At 46.0% G+C, this 14,543-nt stretch overlaps 2 protein-coding genes across 6 annotated transcripts in view; one reads left to right on the top strand and one right to left on the bottom strand.

The window, feature by feature from the left end:
• PAN3 (poly(A) specific ribonuclease subunit PAN3) overlaps nt 1-6,588 on the bottom strand; it is an 83,218-nt gene extending 76,630 nt beyond the window's left edge. For 3 of the 5 annotated variants that reach the window (XR_012659095.1, XM_075084247.1, XM_075084264.1), the window contains exons 1-2: nt 5,972-6,531; nt 132-272 (exon numbers count right to left, since the gene is read on the bottom strand). Coding sequence is in view for 4 of the 5 variants with exons in the window: in XM_075084247.1 (XP_074940348.1) it covers nt 132-272; nt 5,972-6,395 (565 nt within the window). In the remaining variant the exon portion in view is untranslated. Of the gene's footprint in view, nt 1-131; nt 273-5,971 lie in introns of all 5 variants that reach the window. The other 2 variants (XM_075084273.1, XM_075084257.1) reach the window with 2 other exon arrangements.
• A 4,809-nt stretch (nt 6,589-11,397) lies between these two features.
• The window catches only part of FLT3 (fms related receptor tyrosine kinase 3), a 45,323-nt gene continuing 42,177 nt past the window's right edge, over nt 11,398-14,543 (top strand). Inside the window, exon 1 of the mRNA XM_075084219.1 lies at nt 11,398-13,567. Within this exon, the coding sequence (XP_074940320.1) occupies nt 13,513-13,567 (55 nt within the window). The 5' untranslated portion in view covers nt 11,398-13,512. The remainder of the gene's footprint in view (nt 13,568-14,543) is intronic.

Here is a 14,543-nt window from a genome sequence, read left to right as displayed (position 1 = left end):
ATCAGCTTACTATCTAAAGCCCTCCACTGACCCCCTTTTCATCAGCTGCCTCACGACCAAGATTATTTTTTCTAATTTTGAGGTTCTACAGAAGTGCTCCTGTCTGTGTTTATCACCCCACTCTCACTTACCATTTGTCCACTTTTCCCGCAGCAGTCTAAATTTGCTTCTAGGCGGTTCCTTACACATGGAACTCTTTCTGAGCTGGTCCCCAAGGTCACTATTTTCTGGGCATTCAAATCCTTCCTGAAGGCCCACTCCTACAGTGATACCTACAAAAAATCAGTTATCTAATACCTGCTAGATAGAAACTAAATGGGGATGCTCTGTATCTTAAAAAACATTATCAAAACTTCAAATTATTAAGATATAGCATATAGAGTTTGCCCACATAACATAACTATCCCACACACACGCTCCTTTTCATCTTTGCCTTTGAAGCAGAAAAACAATTACAACAGTAATAGTGTTTGCTTTACATTCTTCAATACCCAACACAGGGTAGGTACTACCAGAAACAAATAATTACCGGTACTCCTCAGGTATCTGTAATTCCTGTGGAATATCTGGGCTTTGAATGATTTCCCATACAATAATGAAAACCCACAAAGTATATGAACAGATACAATCAGTTTCAAAGCCAATTAAGAACTTTTTTTTTAAGGTTTCATATGCTAACACTGCCCCTCAAAATCCCATATAATTTAGCAGATTGAGACATTTTTTTCCTTCCTTCTTTTCTTTTTCCCTTAGCTCCCCCCATTTTATTTCCACATGAAACATGTAAAAGCAGGAAGAAAATCCATGTCTATAATTTCCCAATTTCTGGAGATGACATATGAGGCAAAAAGTGATTAAGTAAAATCAGTTATTTTCATTTTCTCCCATGCATCTCTAACTGGTTATTGTTTTTACTCTTCAGTTCTCAATTGTCTCTAATAGTCTCCAAATGTCCCAAATGCCTCTTCAATCCTCGGAATTGTCTCCCCATTTCTTAAAAATATTCAGAGCAAAACAAGATTAAAATTGTATCATCTATCAACTCCTGGAAAAGGCATCATGAAAATTAAGAGGGGAAACATCTCTCTAAAAAGAAAACTGAAGTATATAACAACTAATAGAGTATCACTTGCAAACAGTAAAAACAGGTTTGCTAAAAGCATTCTCAACTATACAACTTTAGTATAATACCTGTTTTCTGTATACAAGTGAAAGAAACAAATCCAGGGAAGTGATCGGTATGTGACATACTACAACTATTCCTGTATTTAAAAGTTTGACATAACTGTCTGTTTCTAAGTATTTCAAGTTGTAACAACTGCAATGCTGCTACCAAAGATGAGAAAAATACATATTTAGTATAACCCTGACCATTGTTTCACTGCATTAAGAAGTGTAATCCAACAGATTACCTTTAGTATCTGTTTTGCTGAATAGCTTATCTTTCAATTTCTTCTATACCCATTGCTTCATTTTATTTAAAAATTAATGGACTGGTGAAGACTTAAACACCTTTTAAAAAGCAGAAAATATACAAATGTATAGGTCTTTCCACTTCAAGTCTAGTGTATTTACAGATTTTACAAAACCTAAGCTGTAATGCTTACTTAGCTAACCACCAAGTAACTGCATACAGAGTTGCTACAGGGGTGGCCACTATCCACTACTGCTATGACCAGCCACATAACATGCGGGTGGCAGGCTGGGAAAACAGCCATAACATTTTTATTAGGCTAACCCAACGCAACCCAAGCCCTGATGCCCCTTTCCACCTTCTCACGGGCTGGCAACAAAGTCTATTCACAGACAGGCTTTCTTAGAAGCTATGGAGAAACAGAGCAAGGACGCTCGGGGAAGTATCATGGGCACGTCACAGAAACACAGGCCTACGTTTCAACCACAGATTTCCTAGGAGGACTTTGAGAAAGGTTTTCTGGTAAAGAACCAGATGAAAACATCTCACGAGGGGAGGGTGAGCAAGCCTCTGGCACGGGGATCTTGGGCACCAGCAGCAGCACTGCTGCCGTGGCCAGCTCCTCCACCGGCAGCTCCGTGGACAGCAGCACCCACCCGCGAACGATGTTGTTGCTGCCACCACCGGGTCTGGAGAGCACCTGGAGCTCCTTAGCTCAGTCAGTGCCTCTGTGTTTTAGTCACATTTATAGGAATCAAAGACAAGATGAAAGAGTGAGTGCTACGGATCATGTACTTTATGGCACAAAGCTGGTGGAAGTTAGCTAGTGTTTAGCGCCATATCTCAGCTCAATTAATATATAATATGAAGTCTACACGCAAAAGAACATTACATCTGTTAAACTACCTGAAAGCTAACAAATACAATTGCAGTTCCCTGTGCAACTTTAACTTCTCCAACTTATGTATAGACATGATACATTTTAATACAATGACAGTCTTCTCTAGACACTCCCTCACACAGCATGAAGGGACAGCGCCCTAGGAACAAGCCAGCAGCATGCAGCAAAGCAGGCTGCCAGTCTGCTTCTGACAGAAGTTGGAATATGACAGAGAGCAGATAGGAGAAATTTTTCATGCTCTTATGCCCCCTACCCATCCTTCCCCGGGCTGTTCCTTAAAACCCTACTAATCAATCCTGTCTTTGCCCCTAAATGCCAAGCAACAGTCATTTCCCCACTTCTGCTCCTTCTACAGACTTCCCAGGTTAGGTACTGCTGCCACTGCTGCTCACTGGGCTGACACATGGGATATACATCTATTAGAAAAGCACCATGTGCAGATTTTGGCAGCTAACAAATCCAGAGGAAGCTTTTTCCTACTTTTTTTCTTCCCCCCTTTTTTTTTTGGTCACAGAGGTCCTATGTCCTTTTTTTTTTTTTAAAAATCAAACCTTAGACAGGTAATACCAACAACATTTCATATTTTGTAGCCCGTCAGCTGGCCACCTTACGTATGGAAGCTGAACCACGCAGAAGGCTGAGCACTCTCAGCTCCAGGAGAAGATGCTGGAATGGTGTTTTGAACACATGTGCTCCAAATGTCAAGTAGTTTGTGGGCAGGGGTCACCAGTGCTAGCTTCTGAGAACAGGCAGAGCTCATCAGCATAGTCAGTCTCATTTCCCAAGAACATAAAAAGCCACACAGTCAAGCCAAGGCCACGTTTAGCCCACTACCTCATCTCTGACACTGGACGACTGTGGATATGCAGACAAAAGCATAAGCATGAGGCAAGGATAAAGCAGGATTTCCCAGCAGGCTCTCAGCTATACACAAGGGAAGATGAGTCTGATTCAGAGATAATTTTTTTTTTTTTGCATTTAGTAATCTCGACCAGAGTTTTCTTCCAGGAATATCTGATCGCTTTTTGAATCCCTGTCAGATGCTAATATCCAAATCATCTATGGCACAGAACAGCTTAACCACACACCGTAGGAGAAACTTCTCCTGGCCAGCTCTGAGGATGTCACCTGCTCATTCCACTTCATACCCTCTTATTGAAAAACTTCTGCACTGGAGTATGTCTTGTATTTTCACTGTTCACCTTCTCCTTATCACTCAACGTTCTTATTACCTATGTTGTGAAAATGAGTTGGTATTTGGGAAGCCTTTGTGATTACCACAGAAAAACCTATAAGTAAATTAATAATCCTGTACTCAAAGCAGGATTAGAGTAACACGCATGTTAGAATGAGGCACTGACCCACTTTTAACAATAAATAGGACTACACAGTTAATTAGTCAATGAGCACTATTTGACCTGTGCACAAATGAGGCTGAGGTCCAGTGAGGAAGGAGGAAGAGAAGGTGGCATCCACAGCCACAAAACTGAAGACTACCAAATACTTTTGAATTAAGACAGGGACTGTACAGGCAAATTATTTTTGGTACAGGCAAATTATTTTTGGCAATTTCATGTTCTTAACCTCAGAACTTTGTTATTTAATACAACTTTGTATATCACCTCCTACCTGCACAGAAATAAAACTTTCATTCCGTCCATTTGGAAATCATACTGTTAACACTACTTACACACGATCAGCAAGGTAAGGATTTTAGCTATTAGCTTGTTAGTACCTATACTGATCAACTTCAGATTTTAAACAACTCTTCTCCGTATTTGTTTCACAAATATATACCAAAGCAAGGGAGCTTAGAAGCGAGACGGACCCTACTCCCTGGCTCTTCAACTTTAGTTTCTCTCTCCTCCCATTCCTTACTCTTTCTTCCTAGTTAGTCTCCCTTTCCTACAAGACCTTCTTCTTCCAGTCCAAGCTTCTGCCTCCTATGACTTCAAGTGAGGTGGCTTTCCCAGCAGGTAGTCACTGATAAAACCGGAGTGGCTTTGTCCATTCTTGATGCCATCGCTCCTCACAATGGGTACAACTGGAGAGAACTCTACATAGTTTTAAACCTCTGACACATTCAGTAAAAGCAAGTTTTCCAAATAATTTAACTGCTCAGTAGTATCAGCCTCTGAGCACACAAATCCTGAGGTTTTTTTCTTAGATTTAGGGCTTGGGCAAATTCTAGAACTCTGTCTTACAAGAGCAGCCTCCATACAGAGCTTCTACTCTCAAGCCAAATTATGCACCCTCTACCCAAGCCTGAATCCCCCAGTTTAATACATTTTAGTGATTTCCTTTTGCATAGGGAAAAAGTGTTTTTGTGCCTAACTCTGTCCAAACGGAAAATGAATAAAGATAGATTTATCACTACCAAATCTCTAAGATATTTCTACCTGAAAAAAAAAAGGCAAGAAAGACTTCAGCTTTTACAACTGAAATTTGATCAAAATCTGAAAAAACAGTGTCTTTTAATAGAAAGCATTAAGTTATTTTATATTATAGGCTCCTCCTGGAAGGGTAGACATGACAGTGCTGTGTTAATGTAAGACACTGACAAGCTACGAACTACAGAGGTAACACTGCTCAGTGGCACAAGCTCACCACACCTGGCAAAATAGTAGTTGCAGGTTCCCGAAATACACATCAAGCACTAAATAGCTATATGCAGGATGTTCAGCCAGATTGCATCTTAATTTCAGAAAAGGTATGGCTGTGACCATTTAGTAGTTGAGTCATTTAATGCAAACAAATACTAGGTTTATGACAGAAATCAATAATGCAACCAAGCTTAATATATACATTTAAAGGGGCACATCTTTTCTGAAAGAGCACCTTCTTCCAGATGCCCAGGGCTGCTTTACCTACAAACAGAACAGTTATTAAAAACCAGTTTGCTGCAAACATCATCTAACTCATCTAACACATTAGAAAGATGCATAACAGAGCAGCAACAGCAATATTGCTCTGCATGGCATACAGGCAATCTGAACCCTCACCATTTGAGAAGGGGCTGATATAAAGCCTTGGAAAACAAATTCAGAAGTAATTTCTGCTCGCAGTGGTGGATAATATAGATATATATATAGTTGCTTCTAATTTTCTTTTTGTAATGTAATGTTTCAGCTGGAACAGTCAAAACTTCCAAGAGCTGAAACGCAGCATGGGTTGTTTGGAGGAGCCCATCCAAGGGTACTACTCCAGAAAGCGCTGCCTCCCTGCTACGACCCTCCTCCCAGCCTGGCTTTGGGCAGGGAGGTCCAGCGAACCTGCACCGAGCCCAGCGCTGAAGTGGCCGACAGCCAGCTGCCGGGGTGTCCCCCAAAGCCAGCCGGGGAGGAGCCCGCTCCCTCCCCACCAGAAACGGGCGGGTCCCGCTGCGTACCCCAGGGCGGCGGGCACAGCCCCGTCGCGGGACCATTGCGGCGCCCAGCACCGGCCGACCCCGGGGGCGAGGCGGCGGGCCGGGGAGGGGAGGCCGGCCCGGGGACCCCCACCGCCACTATGGCTGTTGTTATTTGTTTCCGGTAGCACCGACAGCGTGTCGGGGAGCAGGAACAACGCGCCTCCCGCCCACACCGCCGCCGCCGCCCCCCACCCTCCGGGCAGCACCCCCGCCCCACCCCATCCCCGGGCCGTCCCGCCGCACTCACTCGCCAGCCGCGGGCCATCCAGCCCCCCGCCGCCGCCACCGCCTCCCGCCCCCAGCTCGGCTTTCTTAGGCCCCACCACCGCCGCCGCCACTGCCGGGCCCGGGCTGGCCCCGTGGGGCGGGTAGCCAGGCCCGCCGGCGGCGGCGGCGGGCGGGGGGATGCCGAGCGGGAGCCCGCCGAGGGGGGCGGCGGGCCCCGGGCCAGCGGGGGCGGCGCCGGGCTCCTCATGCAGGAACTGGCACTCCTCGCCGTAGAAGCAGGTCTTGTCCTTGGCGTAGTAACGGCAGAACTTCAGCTTCACGGCACCGCCACCGCCGGCCCCCGCCCCGCCAGCCGCCGGCCCCGCCACGCCGACCCCCGCCGCCGGCGGCGGCCCCACCACCGGCGACGGCGACGACGAGCAGGGCAGGCCGCTGCTGTTCATGGCAACCGCCCCGCCGCCGCCGCCGGGGTCGGCACCATGGGGAAGGAGGGCGGGCGGGAGGGGGCGGGGAGGGGGAAGGGGCGCGGGAACCGCCGTCACCCCGGGCTCCGGCTCCGGAAGGGGGAGGAAAGGGCTGGGGGGGGGGGGGGGCGACTCCGCGCCTCTTAAAGGGGCCGCGCGGCCCGCGGCGGGGGCGGCGGCGCCTCCTCAGTGGTCCCGGCGCTCGGGGTTGTTTATGCCATTTTCCTCTTCCTGAGCGGCAGCAACGGGCGCGCCTGCGCCGGCGCGGGGCATGCTGGGTAGTGCCGCCGGGACGGGCCGGGACGGGTTGGGCCGAGCCCCGCCGAGTCGCCCGCCGGGACGGGGCCGGGATCGGGGCCGCGGCCGCGCTGCCTTAGGCTATCGAGCGCGGTGTCCGGCGGGCGAGGGAGGCCGGGGGCCGGCGCGGAGCGATCCGACTGTCCGGCCGGGTTCGCGCCGGCCGGCGGGCAGGCGAGCGTTACCTGCCCGTCGACGAACGGCGGTCCGCAAGCGTTAACGGCGGTTTCGGAGGGACAAACGGCAGGTGCGGGCGACCCCCTGCGTCCCGCCCGTGCCCCGGGGCCGCGACAAGGCGGGGGCCGCGCCCGGGGCCGCTGGGCTCCCGCGCTGGTTCTGCGGGGCGGAGGCCAAAGCGCCGGCAGTCCCTGCAGGTCCGCAACCGATTTCCCCCGAAAGAGTCATGTACCTCGTCCCTGCTGAAAACCACACGGCAAAAGCACGTTCGCTTTCCCCTGCCTGATGGCACACCGGGAGCGCAGCCTGAGGGGCTCTCCCTCCACAGGAGTCGATGGGCGGGCTGGCTGTTTTCGGCGGGATGTCTGAGGTGTTTTCCCGAGCAAGGAGAATTTTGTTCTGTGAATTTTCAGCGACTCACTCGCAAAGCTACTCTGTTTGGGTTTTTTTTTATTTTTCCTCAAATTTTTGGCATAGCTTGTAGTGTAATCGCTGACATAATGTCTGTGTATATATATAATACAGTGGAAAAAATATGTTAATATTTTAATATTTAAAATATGTTAAAGTGCACTTGACATTATTTTGGTAAGAAAAACATGTACTGTAGCATTAAGATTCCTTTTTGTCTGTCGTAGTCTTCTCTCTTCCTAAAAACGAAAAGAAAATCAGCGCCTGCCCCCAAGACGTTTTGACAGTTTGTGCAAAAAGAAATTTTAAAAAATAGTGAGTTTTTAAATGTTGCATTGGAATAAATCAAAGTCTTTTTTTCCTCAGGTAAAGTCTTCAAAGACTTCAAGAAGTAAATGTGCCTTAAGCTGAAATCTCAAAGATCAACATTTTTGCAGTAAGAAGTGTACCTTTCCAAGCTTATGAACCAGCTAAGTAAAAAAAGATGGTCGCTCTCCAAAAAAACATTGCACAGAAAACTAGAGAAGGGCAAGGCTATGAAAGTCTGGGCTCCGGTTCTAGCCTGGTATCCCAGGAAAAGAAGATTAGAGTATCATCTCTGTCATTCCCAAAAAAAACTTCAGCATTTTGCTTCCTTTCAAGTGTATGGCAAAGAGCTCACAGCTTCTGTGTTCCTGCAAGTTTAGAAAAGTAGGCAAAAGGGTGGAAAAACCCTGTTGGTTTGTCCATTAAGATCTCTGGGTAAGAGCTCAGGCAAACCACAGCAGATTCCACAGGGAAGAGAGTCCTCATAAATGCCTCAACCATGGGAAATCTTTCAGTCCCAACTTGCACCTTCTCAGGCAACCAGAATGGGTTTGCTTTAGCACATGGGTCAGAGGCAGTCCTGGCTGCTTTAGCTGAGGTGCCTGCAGCGCTGCTTAGCTGTGTATCACTCAGCCCCTGGCATTAGTGTTACAGCACTGAGGAGTGAAACCAAGGGCTTCCTTGCCATGTGAGCTGTTGCAGCTGCACTCAGGTGCCCATGGGTCACACTTCCTTCAGAGATTCCATGATACACATAGGGTAATACCTTTTCTGGGTAAACTGGTTGAACACGAAATGAACTCTTCCAAGCAAAGACTTAAGTTGTGTAGCCACTCCCATCACTGAAGTGTATTCTAACGCTGTGTTGTCAACCTTGTGAATCTGCTTTTCCCACAGCTCTTTTGCTGATCCATGCATATGTCTAATATTACATATACACAGTGAGGTTAGGAGCAAGGACAGAAATAGGCTTGTGTATACACGACCCACATTTTTTCTGTCTGCATGCTGTAGCTCGGGTTGAAAACATTTGCATTCGATGTGGGAAGAGCTGAGATAACGGGCTGGGCAGTAGCACGTGATCCTGCCAGCCAGAGTGCCCAGATAGCAGTAAGACGTGCAGAACAGTGCCAAGGGCATTTGGGTTCTCCCCCACCAAAGTCAGTGTAAGTGCTGTACCTGAGCCACTGAGCAACAAATCAACTTGGAAGCATCCCTCATCTTTTCTACATTCTCTTGGCCAGGAGAGCAGAGCCAATAATGGGAAGAGGCTCAAGATGGCAAGAGCTTTTTGTGGCTCTGGCACACTCACCTATCCTGTCTCTTCAGATCTGTTAACTGTATATAACGACATGGCCTGAAGGCTGACCTGCAGCTATAGAGTGTCCGTATGGGAGCCTGACGATTTTTCATTAATCATAAACATGTTCATCTCCAGAATTTTATTTTATTGCCTGTTCCTGCTGGTCAGCCAGAGCGCTGAGGAGTCCTGCCAGCCATTTGCTCTCTGCTTGAACTTGCTCCGCTGCCTCGTGCAGTGCACAGAGATTTACTGGGCATTGCTGCAGAGTAGTGATTGATAGTGTATCATTTTTTTTTTCGCAAAACTAGGTCCCCTGTTAATTGAAGCTGGCACCTGTATGGACAACTCTACCGTTCCTCTCCTGGGCACATACCCAGATTTTCTTTGCAGGAGATCCAGAGAGCAAGAAGAAGGCAAAGCAGATAGATGCCCCTGGGTCTCGTCCCACTTTGTAGTCAAGTCATAACTGTGGTGCGCTTTTTGACTCAGAAATGGGGAAATACTCCTGTATGCCAGCATGCAGCTATAGCCAAGTGACAGAGTTTTTATGAGCTCTGACAGAAAGGCAGAACCAAATATTATGATATGAAAAATAACGAGGGGGAAGGAAATCTTTGAGAAGGAGAGCCCTGCCAAGAGCTCTTTTCTCCGGCCAAATCAGGTCGCAAGTGCCAACTGTCCCCTAACATTTGAACCAGTGTTGAGAAAGCCATGTCTGTTATTGAGAGTGACAGTTTCTCTTTGTGTTGACCCAAAATTAACATGTTTAGTAAATCATGTGGAAACAGATCCTGAAGTGCAGGCTGGCATCAGATAATGAGAATAAATAACAATACTTTTTGAGGGATAGAGTTATTGTAACTGTGATTTTTTTTAAAGCATAGGCAAGATGAGCTTTGTAGGTAGGAATCTTATTAAACCAACCAAGTAGTTGGAAAAAGTAATGCCTGAACACGGGTTTTTTAACAGTACCAGTTGGTCTATTAAGAGATATTATCTCTACTTACAAAACTGGCCTTGCTTAATATTATTGAAACAGATCAAAGGAAATACTTCTAAAACAAGTTTTCACATAATCTGAGTTTAGCCTTTAAAGTCTATCATTATAGTATGTCATTAAAGGAAAAAAAAGCAAGATTTACAAAAATATAAACATGATCAGGGTCCACAGTCATATTAGACAAGAATTTAGCATTTTTCATTTATTTTTTGGAGGAAGAGTAATAAAGCCTGATCGTTCAGGATATACACCAACTGTTCTCTGAAGTCTAAGGGAAATTGCCACTCTGGGGGAGATTATTCCACCAAATTAGGGTTTTTTAAATCTTCCTTTGAAGTGTTTGAGGATGACTAGTATGTCAGTCAGGATATTGGATTGAATGGACCAACCTGCTGTGGCAATACCCATGAGTCCCTAACTAGGCAGTTGTCTTTACTAACAGTATCTGGAAGAAACGAAATGTTGCTCCTAACCAGGCTCCCATTCACATGCAGAAAGAAATTAATTCCAACTTGGTGAAGTTTTTAATTCGAATCAAGTAGCAAGTCAGGAGTTGACCCTGAAGTGCTCCTGCCAACAACTACGTACTGGGGGGAACTGTACCCATAGGCACAAGCACTAAAATGTAAGTCTAGTTTCATTGTGCTGATAATCCAGTCATATGGTTTAGCTAGAGAATTTCTTACCATGTGGCTACTCCCACTGGCTTTATCTAACTGTTGCAGTGAAGGCCTTGCATGATGTGACGTATCTTGGATAAAATCCTTGGTAACAGAAACCACTCTCCCATGGCGGAAAAAACCCTACTCACTCAGAAGAATGCTTTACCGTCATATACATGTGTATGACACGTTTGTTAAACCCCTTCCACCCCCAGTCCACCGTCTTTAGGAATAAATTAATATGCCAGCTTTTATAAATTTATCTTGGGTTCATCCAGTAGATATTAACTGTCCTAGCTGATGGCACCTTTCACAAAAGGTTTTAAGCTGAAAATATCACATGTACATTAAGACTTCTGATACCAAATCAGCTGAATCACCAGCAACAGGTTCTCATACATATGATTAAGAAAGTGATTAGTATTTCCTTGTCTGAACTGCAAAAAGACAAAATATCTTCAATGAAATCCCAGCAGCTTTCAGAGCTGAATGCATCAGGTGAAAGAGAAAACAAAGCACTTCGCCTGCTTGCCAATTTTAAATCAAAGGGCAAGCATCCACTTTTTTAGTATAAATGAAAGCGTTCGGACAGGTCATTGCCATGCCACCTGACTGCCCATGAGCAGTAGGTGACTGGGGTAGATTTCTGGTAGTTTCAGAACAGAAGCACAAACTGTCTGCACCCTGTTTTCTGAGGGCAAGACTTGTATGTAGGTGTGGTGTTGGAAGGGATACAAGAAATTAACACGAAAGGCATGGACTAACTAGAGTGACTCCAGTGAAGAGCCATGAAGATGATAAGGGGTTGGGGTATCTGACATAAGAGGAGGGGTGAAAGGGCTGGGACTGTTCAGCCTGGAGAAGAGGCAGCTTGAGGGGATCTTATCAATGTGTATAAACATCTGATGGGGGAGCCAGACTCCTTTCTGTTGTACCCAGTTACAGGACCAGAGGCAATGGTCACAAACTGAAACACGGGAGGTTCCCTCTGAACATGAGGAAGCGCTTTTTTACTGTGAGGGTGGTTGAGCACTGGATAGATTGCCTGGAGAAGTTGTAGGCTCTCCATCCTTGGAGGTATTTAACAGCTCATTGGATGTGCTCTGGGGCAACCTGTGCTAGCTGATTGTGCTTTGAGCACAGGGCTGGACGAGGTGATCTCCAGGGGTGTCTCCTCATCCATGCTGGGACTGTGTACCAGTGAGGGCTGCGTTAAAAAAAGGCTACCTGCTGGCCAAGAAAGCTTGTTGCCAGCAAGGCAATGATTCCTCTAAGGCTTGTGGAATCCTACACTTCCTTTCCTGGTTTTTGCATCATTGCAAATATATGCCTCCCTAGTTTTCATATGTTTTCAGCTCCTTCCTTTGCACTGCATCACATATACAAATTTGTCTTCAGCACCAGAGTACAATGCCGTTGCCTCAGTCTGTATTCCTGAGGCAGTCTTGTGAGAGATCATGCGCTCATCTTTGCTAACAATGCTGTCCTTAATGCCATGTCCCCCATTGCCCCTGTAATTACTTTTGGGACATTTTCTGTGGCTGTTTTTACCTTTGATAGTACTGGTCCATCTACATTTTTATTAAATCTTCCCTAATGCAAAAGAAGCTGTTTAGCAATTATCAATTTAAAAAAAAATTTAAAATCTAGATGTCATCTCTGGCAGGTCTCTGAGAACACCTTACTGACATGGAATTTATTTGCTTAGGGATTCTTTTCATCCAGGTTTTGTACAATTGCAGAATGGATGCTTAGTCCCTAGCAAGCAAAATATATCAACTGAATGAATAATATAATAATATATAATTTTATTTATAGAATAGAACAGCTGAATGAATAATGAATAAAAAAAAGATCCTGGGGGAGGTACTCCAGCTAATCCCTTGGAACTGGATCCACTTTCTGCCCGGGGGCTGCGACTCATGGCTGTGGAAGCCAGGGAGATCTGCCTGCCTCTTTGCAATGTCCTGTCCTGGTACAAACCAGGGGGCCTCACTGGGTGAGCAACTTCAGCCATGGCCAGACTAGTTCTACCCTTTACACACCAGCGACCAGGAGGCAATGAAGAGGCAGGCCCTAGAGTGCTATGCTCTGAGAGAGGCGGCGAGCAGGGACGGACTGAGGATAGGGGGACTGTGTCCCTAGAGGCACACCTCTGAGGGCAAGCCTGGAGGCCTTTATTTTTATCCCCTAGACAAGTCATCTGCAAAACGACTTCAGAGCAGCTGTAGCTCATTTTGAACCTTCCTGCGGACAGCACTAGTTCCCTGTTCCCCCTGGTGTAAACACAGCCCCGCACCGCAAGCCCGCTCCCCGTCTGGGTGGCAGCCCCCTGGGCTCTCGGAGGTGACTGCAGCAGGTCCTCTGGCACCAGCAGACCAAGCACTCATCCAGCGCAGGAAACCTCCCTCGGCCCGCGACAGCAGATGCAGCCGGGTATTCCCATGGTGTCATGCAAACTTCGTTTGGATTTTTTTTTTTTGAGCTCTTTAGCTTGGCAGCAGCACTTGTTCTTCCCCTCATCAATACCGAGAAAAATATGCAGACTGCCAGTGAGTGAAAGCAGAAATTATAACTGCTTCAAAAATAAGAATTGAGGTGAGACAGCAAAAAGTCAGCTGCACCAAATTTACCCGAGAAAGTATATTTTTGTAGAAGTGTGAGCAAAGGGCTAAAGAACTAGGCGAGGACTGAGCAGCCGGAGCAGAGGCAGCTGCTCAGCCTGGTGGAGGCATCCTCCGACAGAAGGAAGACGCTCCCCAACCTCCAGAGAGGCCCCTCTTCTCCCCGTCCCACAGCCATTTCCTTCAGGCTCAGGTCTCGGGCCCTCTCTTTTGAAGAAGTGGTTTCATTGTGGGCAGTGACGCGCACCCTTAAGACAACCACCTGCATGATTCAGTTTCACTTGCCAGGCCAGAGGACTGCAGGGCATCACCAGCCATGGTAGCGGGCTGGCCCCATGGCCATCTCGCTGGAAGCCTGTTTCAGCTAGCAGGTAAGGTCTCCTCATGCCACTTCTTGGACCCTTTCCTCTCCATTTCCCAGTCTCTCACTGCATCCCTTCACATCTTCCCTTTCTTTCTCTTTTGACTTCTCATCCATTCATTTTCTCCCACATCATTTATTTTCTGTCCTACCTTTCTTCCCTCTTCTGGGGATGCTTTTCTCCCTCCCGTCATCCTAGTCTCTCCCAGCCCAGCCTGGCTTTTGCTCTCACTGCACCTGATATATTTCATGCTCAAGGCAAGAAGTATTTAAATATACTGATTTTTTATTTTCCTTTTCCTGATGTTAATGCTACCTTGACCTGATCACTTTAAACAATCTATCTGCAATTTCCTAGGTAAATAATCTGTGAATCAGGTACCTTAGTAGAGTGAAATATAACAATGCATCTGTATCATATGAGATTTTATTGTTGTCGTTCAATGCTGTAAATAGAAGAAGGCATGATATTAATATCTAGAAAGTGTCTTTGTTTTGTTAGAGTGAAGAGGTTTGGATTTTAAAGCTTGATTTCCTCTACTGAAAATCATCCCAACAGTTAACTGTTAAGAGAAAAGGAAATAGCATTTGCTTCCATATCAAATACCTGTAACTATTTTTCTCTAGCTCTAAAATAAATGGCTTGCTCCTATCAAACATGATCTTGCTGATTCAAAATCCGTGACTGAAACAAAAAGAGAGTGTGTTTTTCCCTGATTCATGCAGTTCTGATGCATGTCTGGGAATGTTATTTAACAATCTGCAGTCCATTTTCAGCTGCGTATACAGGGATAATAATATTTACTTCAAAGAGCAATTGTTAGATATTATTCATTCATGGTTGAAAGTCTACGTGAGCTATTTGAAGAAAAGGTGGAGTAAAAATGAAAATGAGTATTTTATGATCTACTGCTTTGCATGACTGCTGATACTACTACTGAGCAAGCCCTGTCAAAGAGGGATTTCTGCATTTTATTCTTGGCTGA

Source organism: Phalacrocorax aristotelis, chromosome 1 (assembly GCF_949628215.1).
Source record: "Phalacrocorax aristotelis chromosome 1, bGulAri2.1, whole genome shotgun sequence".
NCBI classification, from domain to species: Eukaryota; Metazoa; Chordata; class Aves; order Suliformes; family Phalacrocoracidae; genus Phalacrocorax; species Phalacrocorax aristotelis.
The sequence above is the reverse complement of the archived record's forward strand: the minus strand, read 5'-3'. Positions and strand labels throughout refer to the sequence as shown.